Here is a 10,270-nt window from a genome sequence, read left to right as displayed (position 1 = left end):
AGATGTTTTCCTGGCCTCCCCCGGGGCCTGACAGGACAGAGCCAGCTGTGTGGAGTGGCCAGGGCTGCAGCAGGCAATGCTCGGGTCCTAAAGGGCTGCCGTGTTTCTGAAGCCCCCGTTGGGCAGCGACCCTCGCCCGGGCAGGGTCTGGCGTGCTGAGTTATCCGGGACCCACGTGTCGTCCCTTTGCACCCCCTGGGTTACAGTGATGACATTAACCATATTCCCAAATGGCCAGCTGGCCTCATTTTGCCCAATCTCCAGTTACAGACCAATTCCATTATATCTGAAGCTAAATAGATTCCTCATTTGGCGTGCTTTTTTGGTGCGTTTTTTTTTTTTCCTTACTTAAAACCCATTGTAGAGACTCAGCCCCTTAATGAGCCCACGATACGCTCTCCTAATGCACACTTAGCATCAGTCTTTCTAAGTGCAAGGGAGTGTCACAAGTCTGTGCAGGAGACAGCGGGATCAGCGGTGTTAGCCAGCGCTCTGGGTCACTTGCTGATGTCCCCGCTAGCCCACCTGGAGTAGAGGTAACAGCCCAAAGGCCAGGACACCTACAGAACAACCGGCATTTTCAGGGCGCTGCTATTGCAACGACGTATCATCAGTAGGGTAAAACTAACCTGTCTCACGACAGTCTAATCCCAGCTCACATTCCCTATTAGTGGGTGAGCAATCCAGTGACATGAGAACTTCCTTGATTTCTGGGTAGACTGAGCTTCAGTGCAAACGTGATCTCAGCTGGGGCATAGCCATCCTCAGAAAGAATTTCTCTCGCACTTACAAACTCTTCAGTAAACACAGTATTTACACTTGCTCCATTTCTTGGATCACCGTACCGCTGGTAGGAGGCATCAGCCAAAGGTCACCGGTTTCCATGCAACTCTCCTTTTTTTGGTCTCTCTGGGCTTTGGTATGAATCAAAACAGCAGAAATCTTTTATTTCCAGATCAAAACAGGTTCAAGTGAAGAAGGTTTGTTAGGCATGTTAGGTAGCAGCGTAAGTTTTTTGTGTGAGTCGATTTCTGTTGGCTTCTTCCTGGGAAGGGAAGTGTCATTTCTGGTTTTTTAGAAGTTTTAGTATCATTTACCTTTTGGCCTAAGCTGGGAGTTAAATGACATAAACTGGGAATTTACTACACGACCCCATTCATTGTATATCATTTAACAAAGCCTTTTTAGCGTAGGTGACTGTGTACGTGTATGTAGAGTGGGTGGGAAGGAGCACGCATTAACACCGTCGACCTGGCTTATTGATAGCAAATTACGACGCTTCTCTGGTGTTTAAATACATGCTCAGCAAACCTGGCTGTGGGAACTGCCTTGGCGTGTCAGCTCTGGCTGGGTGAGACTCCTGCAACCCAGGCGGAGGGGACACAGCGGTGAAAGAGGCTCTTCCCCTGATGGTCTACATCCAGGTGGGGTGTGCTTACCACGCTGGGGGCGGTGAGAATGGATGCGGTGCGAGCGGTGACTCAGCGGCAGACTCGGCCCCCCCTTTCCCCGGCACCGCAGGCGTGGGGTTGATTCAGCCGCCTCGCGGGCCGGCTGTCGCACGCCGGCAGCCTTGCTCGGGCTGCATTCACGCCGAATGCCAAAGTGGGGATGGCGGAGTCAGCAGAGAGCTGATGTGGTGCAGATCTCAGGTCCGGGGAGAGCTCCTCAGCACTCCTCCGGTGGGACACAGGCACCCCAAGGTGTCTGTCTCTGCTTTGGGGCCATCCTACGTCGGGGCTGGTCCACAGCTGGGTAGTGCACAGGGGCTGACCTCCAGCTGCAGGCGAGCTTCGCTCAGCGAGCTGCATCCAATGTACGGAGTGGCTGCACTGTTTCTAGAGGTGAGTTTTGGCTCTGCCTGAGGGCAGATGTGTCTCCCACTTGGTCTCTGGGAGCCCCTTTGGCAGCCCCACATGTGCCATGGGTTACATACCCTCTAAAAATCGATCTGCCATCAGGAAACTGGCAATCAGATCGTCTGCTGGAACGCAGCCGTGAAATAATCCTCGGCCACCAATGCTGCACTGGCTTTCCCCAAAAGCTGGCCTTTAATGATTGGTTCCAAAAGGTCAGGAAAGCCATCAGAAGCTCCAATTAGCTGTGACTGGCCTGGGGGACAGAGTGACACAGATGCTTTTTGAATAGGACAAAGGTCTGAGCGAGGAGAAAACATTTTTCCCAGCCACTTCTCCTCTGTTAATGCCACCTCCCTGCCATCCGGCTGTGTTTTGCACTTCTGCTGAAGTCCATCAACCTCCAAGAGCTGGGTTTCAGCTGGGTCAGTGTGCTGCAGAGAATCAGGCCTCTTCTCTTTCCCCTCAATGCTAACCCACCACCACAGCACCTTCCTCTGGGGGAAGGGAGCTTCACAGAGAAAGGACTCCCAGTCCTCACATCTGCCTATCACTTACTCCTTCTCCTTCCACACCCACCCTTATTCAGACCAGGCTCCCTTTTTCTACAGCCTTTGCCTTTGTCATCCATACACCAGTGTCTCCCAGGAAATAACGCTTCCCTGCCCTTGGTGCCCTTCATCCTCCTGCTTCGTGCCGGAGGATGCCCTGCCTCTGCCATCCCTACTCTTTCTTGACTCTCATTCTGAAATGGTTACTCTCTTCTTGGACCAGCTTCAAGTGCATTTGAAGAAGCCTTTGCTGACACATTTGCTGCAGCTCAGCGTGAATCATTTTGTTCCTCTCCTCTAGTTCTCGGCGTTTCATAGATCTCCTCTCTTCCCCCTTTTGCAGGTTCCTTTGCAGGCTGTTCCTCAGATGTCTTCTGGAGGGGGGAGGACCAGAGGAAGGAACACTAGCAAAGCCAGATACAAAGCTTTCGGGGAGAGGAGCTTAAGCTGACTGAGAAAACACAAACTGGGAGGGCAGAGGAGAAGGGAGCAGCCCGGTACAGGAGAAGGACATAAGATGTTTTATCTGGGAAGCACCATCTGGCTTACACCCTTCAGAAAGGAGGAGCTGTTTGGGATCAAAGTGCTGTTTGGGTGAGGGTGAGGGATGCTGTGGCACAAGATACTGCACGGCAGTTGGCTTCTGTGCAGGATGTTATCACAGGATCCTTTTGACCCTGCTGTGGTGGGAAGCCACCTTTGCCCTGAGGCATCCTCTTGCTCTTGCAGGAAGCTGTCCTCACCTCTGACATTGCCATCCACCCATCTGCTTCATGCTTCTTTTAGGTGTCCTGCAGTCTCTAACTGCCCGGCTGTTAAGTCCAGTTAGCCCCAGTAAGGATCAGCATGGGTCTGTATGCCATGGGAGATGCTTACCAGGCCGAGGTGCACCTGTTGAACCCAGAACTCAAGAGGCAGACTCCTTCCTAGTGTCTTCTCTGCCTCTTTCAGCCTGGCAGGGCTGTTGAGGGAACCATTAGGACTTCCAGGCAATAACCACACACGCGGGATCCTGATGGTTGAAAGCGTTGGTCCTGAGGATGGGGTAGGAAATGGCAAATGGGAAACTTTGGTCTGGGAAAGCTCTGCAGAGCTAATAGGACTGGGCATCATGCCTTCTGCTCCAGGCTGGTTCTTTTTGCTCATATCTGCCTAGGCTCAGTGTGGTCTGAACAGGTCTGACCAATCTCACCAGTTAATGGATGTTTGGAAGGAGTTCAGCTGGCGAGTAATTGAGAAAAGAAGAAAAAAAACAACTGAATACACTTATAGTGTATTCATCTGTAAATCACACAGAATCACAGAATCACAGAATGGTCAGGGTTGGAAGTGACCTCTGGAGAGCATCTAGTCCAACCCCCCTGCCAGAGCAGGGTCACCTACAGCAGGTTGCACAGGACAGCGTCCAGGCGGGTTTTGAATGTCTCCAGAGTGGGAGACTCCACCACCTCTCTGGGCAGCCTGTTCCCGTGCTCCACTACCTTCAAGGTAAAGAAGTTCCTCCCCATGTTAAGATGGAACTTCCTATGTTCAAGCATCTGTCTTTATAGAATCATAAGAACGGGCATGCTGGATCAGCCTAGGGAATGGTCTGTCCCAGTATCCCGTCTCTGACAGTGGCTAGAAGCAGATGCCTGGAGAAGAGTAGGAAAACAATGCAAGTATGTGCATTTCTCTCCTCCAGCACTGTCCGCGCCTCCAGCTGTGTTCAACTCGCACTGAGCCAGATGTAGTTTCTGTGCACTGAATTGTTCTCAAGGGGTTTTTCTTCCATCGACTTGTCCCGGAACCTGCACAGACTCTCAGCATCCACAACATCCCATGACAAGGAATTCCCCAGTTCCACTGCAGACATTGTTTTCCTTTGCTTTAAACCCAGCTCCTGCCAGCTTCACCTATTTCTTTTATTGGAAAAGACAGTAAACAATCAATTCCTGTCCATCCTCTTCAACAGCACTCTGAATTAACACCACATTATTATCTGCTTATTACACATGGTACGTAGAGACCTCTTTGTACAGGGCAGTGTATAAAGATAAGGCTGAATAATAGTTGTTTTGCTGCAGTGCTCCCAGTCCGAACAGAGGAGGCAGGGAAAGGGCAGAGGCCAAGTGCATTACAGGAGAGCAATGTGAGCAGAGCGTTCTCATCGCTGGCCTCTTCTTAAAGTTACCTTTCTATTTTGCAGGCAGCCCAGCTGGAAAATGTGGCGGTGACTCCTGCTCTCAAGTGATTTTCCTCCGGCTTCTCCTGAAGGCTGAGTGGGTGCTGAGCAGGATGCAGCAGCCAGCTGCTCCCTCTCTGCGTCCATCCCAGACCAGCCTCGCTGCTGACTCGTACTTTGCACACCGCCTCCTTGAGGATCCCGAGTGGTCCCTCGCCACTGTCCCCCACCTCACTGAGCTCTGCCTCCAGCACATTGCTCACAATTTTGACAGTAAGTAAGCGGGAGTGCTTTTCCCCCGGACAGCGGCAGTCCGGGGGAGCAGAGGGTCAACAAGGCAGAGTGTGGTACCCAGCCCTGCCAGAGGGACAGATGGGGAGAAATATCCCCTCAGGCAGCTAGTTAAACAAACTGTTTAGTTGCTAAGTGTATGCTTGTACACTCCAGGGATGGTTGTAGTCCTCTGGGCTGCTCTCCAAGATGTGACTCTGCCCTAACCTTGTCCTATCGTTTCTCCTTCCTTCCCTGCTCTGCTGGACTCACTTACCTCAACCGTGGCCGGGGCTGTGGAGTCGCTGTTTCCTTCTCTTGACTCATGTACGCATTACGGTAGCACTCAGGGATGGAGACCCGTTGTGCTGAGTGCTGTACAAAGAGATGGAGAGCTCCTCAGAGGAGCTACCAGCTCAGAATACGTATTGTATTCACAGTCTCAGGCCTTTTCCACAGCTTTCAGTGGTGATGTGAGAAGTTATATCATAGAATCACAGAATGGTTTATGTTGGAAGGGACCTTAGAGATCATCTAGTTCCAGCCCCCCTGCCACAGACAGGGATACCTCCCACTAGACCAGGTTGCTCAAAGCCCCATCCAGCCTGGCCTTAAACACCTCCAGGGATGGGGCATCCACAACTTCCCTGGGCAACCTGTTCCAGTGTCTCACCAATCAGAGAATGTGCTTTCGAAGCAAGACTGATGAAGCACAGCAAGACAGAAAAAGCATGTCTCACCTGGGAACTGATGGGAAGGGGGGTCTTTTTGATTGACTCAGTGGAGTGACAGCAAAGACCAAAGGCTGTGTCCACATTGGGACTGTAAGACAGTACGGAGGAGCTCAGTGCTGCCTCACGCCAGGAGCTGATGGTACTTGGGGGTCTGAGCTGGGAGATCCTCACAGTCCTGTCAACATGATAAGTCAGTCCATTGCCAAATGGAAAGGACCTACGTTGGGTTGACATAAAAACAGTGTGCTTGGTGTCATGGGGACCCTCATGCCATTACCTGAGCTGTGCGGCTGCATCTTGCCCACTGCTGTGGCCTGAGTGAGCGGGAGTGACAGTAGCCCAGTTCTGCCCATACATGTCCCACCTCTGCTTGCACCATGGGACTTTGCAGAGAAGGTCACTGCAGTACCAGCTGTAGGACAGCGGAGAAGAGACACCAGGAAGAAGCTGTGGTAAAACTCCGGGTGTCCATAGGAAGGAAATGCCACAGAGACAGAGAAAATATAAAGCTGACCCCACTTTGTATCTCAAAATCTGATTTCCCATGCGCAGATAGGCCTCTCCCCTGATGATTTCTGTTACTCAACACTACCGTGCACGTGTCACTGAGCATTCATGGTCTGAGTACCCACGGCTTTTCTCTGGCATTTCTTACTACAAAGAACTTCCACCAGACAGAAACCAGCCGAGACTTAGGGCAAGCATCAGGAAAGAGGCTGAGGGGCGAACAAGAACTTTTATTTAAACAAGGCTAAGAGTGTGTCTTAGTGGAAAGGAACAGGAATCAGTTTGGGGTAAGACAGACACATGAGTTACGATAAAAAGGCACAAGGACTTGCATGAAGAGCACACAGGCAGCTGTTCTCAAATATTGTCCTTCAATATGCTTAGAAACCAAAGGGAGAAAGTTCAGCAAATGACAAGCCGAGCTCTCCCATCGCTGTAAGGCTGAGTTAGCTCTCTTGGGAGCAGAAGTCCTGCTCTGAATATAAACTGCATTCAAACTAAATTTAAACTAGGAGCTGTTTCTGATGCAGTTCCCAAATATTATGGGAGTAAACCCAATTACGCTGATGTTTTACTGTAAAAGTTAGAAATCCTACACAGAAGTGTAGGAGATGAATCCTACACATTTTCTGCCAGCTTAGCTCCCTGCAACAGCTGCTGGCAATGGAGAAGAGTGCCAGTATCAGCAGAGGGAAGGCCATGGGCACGCAGCTGGGGGCCCCAGCAGAACCATAGTACCAGCCATGGTTCCTACAGCCCAGACCAACCTCTCCTCCTCTTCATTCCATCCAGAGAACCCTATTTTGGACCGTCTTCTGCCTGAGCACCAAAGGAAGGTGCTGGACAGGCTCTCCACTGGCCTTCCGCTTGCTGTCACTGCCAACCTGATAAGCGATGAGGACTACTGGAAGAGGTGCTGCACTGAGCGCTGGCAAGTCTGTGACATCTCCAACTATGGAGACAGCTGGAAACGGATGTTCTTCGAACGTCACCTGGAGAACATCCTGAAACGTTTCATCCCTAACACCACAGACCCCAACCAGGTCCTAGATCTCATCCCGATCTGCAAAGACTATGTGCGGAAACTGGAGGTTGATCAGTTCCTGCCACCGGTGAAGGTGGATCAAAAGGAGGAGAGAGATGATCTCTCTGATACAGGGAGTGATTTTGGGCTCGGTGAGGTCTCCGTGCATCACTACAACCTGGGAGTCCTCATTACTTCTCTCCCTCACCTTGAAGAGCTTCATCTCACTTATGGTGTGAAGGACTGCGGCATGAACTTTGAGTGGAACCTCTTTAACTTCACCTACCAGGACTGCTGCAACCTGGCTGTCGCTGTGAAGAAGTGCCACAACTTGAAAGTAATGTGTCCCAAACTGAACCTTTCTTCCTCAGCTAGATCTTCAAATTGCCCGGGGGTAGAAACCCAGGGACCAGTTTTGGTTGCTGGCAGCACCCTTCCATTTGCAAGTTGCAGTCTGGCAGTGCAGAGATGTTAACTCGCTGGCCTAGCGCCGAGTGTCTTGTTCTGCATATGTCCCTGTTAGAACAGGTTGTCAGAGGGTCGGTGAGAAAAATGCTTGCTCCCACAAAACATGTTCCCTGTAACCCAAGAGAAAGCAACACTCCTGTTTTAACTCCTTACGTAGTTCTGGGAGGGAGGAGAGGAGAAGCCTGGAGAGAGTTTTTCTTTAAGGACAGGTCTTGGTGTTTATGCTCGGTAAATATATATCAACAGAGCACCAGAGACCCCCCCTCAAGAAGAGCATTGGGAAATACTGACACTTCCCTTAGAGTGATGAGGCTTTTTCTTTATGGGCACTAACGCAATCTTCAGTTCTGTGGCAACTGCAGTGCAGATAGCTCAGCCCTTCCAAAACCTCAGCGGGCATTGCTAGCCAGAGCATGGCCAGAAGAAGCTGGCTGAATGCTCTCCCCACAGATTGGCATGCTTTGGGAAATATTTGTCTGCTTGGCTTCCAGAAGAGAAATTACCTCTCCTGTGGCTATTGAGGTGCCCAGGCCACGCAGGGCATTGCCCGTCACGGAGAGCACTGTGGTTACCTCCACTGCATACGCTCATTCAGACAGGGTTTGACTGTGATCTGGGGGGAGTTCTGCTGTTACTGTCTGCAGATGTTTGGGCCCCTTTATCTCATTTTAGTTTAGCCCCCCTGTGTCAGAGATCCTGTGGATTCAGAGGAGAGGAACAGGGGGTTCCTGGAGATGAACCATTTCTCCCTAGAACAGGCATGGGACATCAGTGGCATGTCCTGCCTGCTGGAAGTATCTGCCCACTATAAAAGCTACTACTTGAGCCTACTGGCTAAAGGGGTCTGAGGTGAAGGGAAATGAATCCTGTCTGGTGGGCCATGGGCTTAACTCTCTTGAGGTCTGGCTGTTTTAGTGTGCCTGTTCTTTATCCCCACAGGTTTTCAAGCTGACACGCAGCAAAGTGGATGATGAGAAGACCAGGCTGCTGGTCCGTAACTTGTTGGATCACCCCTGCTTGGTGGAGCTGGACTTGTCCCACAATCTCATCAGGGACAAGGGGGCACGAGCTATTGGCAAGTTGATCAACCGCGGCAAATTAGAAATCCTCGACCTGTGTAACAACCAGATCCGTCACCTGGGGGCTCAGGCTCTTGCTCAAGCCCTGGCTGAGAACTCCACCCTGACCTCCCTGAATCTGCGCCTCAACTGTGTGGAGGACAAAGGCGGGGAGGCGATCGGCCATGCCCTGCTGACCAACACCACCCTGAAGTCCCTCCATCTGGGAAGTAATAACCTGTCAGAGCCAACTGCCACGCTTTTCTCCCAGGTCCTGGCTCAGAACACCACCCTGACAAGTATCAACTTCTCATGCAACCACCTGGGGCTGGTAAGAGAAACCCCTTCCCCCGGCAGTTTGTGAGCTGGCGTGGTGGCCCAGCAAAGCAGATGCTGAGCCTGCCCTGCCTCGAAGCCACAGAGGCAAATGCATCCTTCACTTTGCAGTCTCGCTGTGATAACGATCAGTTGCGAGCAGGGAAGACTCTAGCAGACGGCAGGAAGGAGAAGGACATCTTCCATGCACGTACACACGTTTATCTCACTCGTTACATCTAGCTCCGTTCGCAGGGCTGAATCTGGCTTCCAGGCTTTGGGCTTTTGGGCAGAGTGGGATTTTCCCCCCAGCAAACTGAAAACCGGGGAGTATGTCTGGGAAAAATCACAGCCTCTTCACACACGTGGGAGTAGATAATAATGATAGGCGGCATGAGACGAGGGCCTTATGCATATCCTCTGTGCTTTGGATCTGCTGTGCCATCTGTCATTCAGCAGCACACAGATAGTGTCACCCTTCCCAGAATCTCTCCTGTCTGTCACGCAGCTCAGAGGAGACTGTTAGAAAATTGGCTGGGTTGCTGAGCTCCTTAAACTCATCCTGTAGCTCTGGAGCAGTGTGGTAGGTCAAAAGTATCACGTCTGGGTGCTTGTAAGTGACTCCTAAACCACAGGCTTACATTTTCTAGACAGAGGAGCATCCACAGACCTTACTGCATCCCTAAGAGCTGCGTATGCAACATGCCCACAAACCAGACCGCTTCTCTTCTGCTGATTAAAAAGAGATTTAGAAATCTGAAACTAGACAGCCAAATGCAATCATGCTGGCTTTTAAACTTTCTGCGCTGCCTCAATTTTTCTCACTGTCACAATAAAGAGACGGCAAGACCAGCTGTCCCTGCTGGCAGGAATATCGGCATCAATGTGTTTGACAACTGTTTTAAAAGGATTTGATGGCAGAAAACCTTTAGTGAGTTCTGAGTTTTATGATCCTGGACGTGAAAAACCATTTGAGTTTAATAATACAAGGGGGCAAAGGCTGGAGAGAAGGATTTTTGCTTACTAAATAATAATCGCTGTGCTTGGCATCTTCCTTCTGATGAGCTCTTCTGGTACCCATTTGTGAAGCTCCACAGCAGCCCAACAAGTGGGCTGGTGGTTTGATCTTTGGAGAAATGGGTGTCTTTGCTAGAAAGGCATGAAATTCTGACCTCTGTACCCCATTAAAAAGAGACTCCTTCCCGGTCCTTTTTGCTCTATCCTTTTTGGCAAAAGGTGCTGGGATGAGGGGACCACCTGGATGGAGGAGATGGGGGCAGGAGGTGTGTTTGGTACCTGAAAGAGAATAGCTGGCCGGGGGGG

General features: G+C 51.0%; 1 protein-coding gene across 1 annotated transcript in view; it reads left to right on the top strand.

Annotated features, from left to right (window-relative positions):
- Positions 1-4,684: 4,684 nt before the first annotated feature.
- TCTE1 (t-complex-associated-testis-expressed 1) overlaps positions 4,685-10,270 on the top strand; it is a 6,470-nt gene continuing 884 nt past the window's right edge. Inside the window, exons 1-3 of the mRNA XM_009880457.1 lie at positions 4,685-4,844; positions 6,875-7,443; positions 8,514-8,963. Coding sequence (XP_009878759.1) covers positions 4,685-4,844; positions 6,875-7,443; positions 8,514-8,963 — 1,179 coding nt within the window. The remainder of the gene's footprint in view (positions 4,845-6,874; positions 7,444-8,513; positions 8,964-10,270) is intronic.

Source organism: Charadrius vociferus, unplaced genomic scaffold, assembly GCF_000708025.1.
Source record: "Charadrius vociferus isolate BGI_N301 unplaced genomic scaffold, ASM70802v2 scaffold62, whole genome shotgun sequence".
Lineage (NCBI taxonomy): Eukaryota > Metazoa > Chordata > Aves > Charadriiformes > Charadriidae > Charadrius > Charadrius vociferus.
The sequence above is the reverse complement of the archived record's forward strand: the minus strand, read 5'-3'. Positions and strand labels throughout refer to the sequence as shown.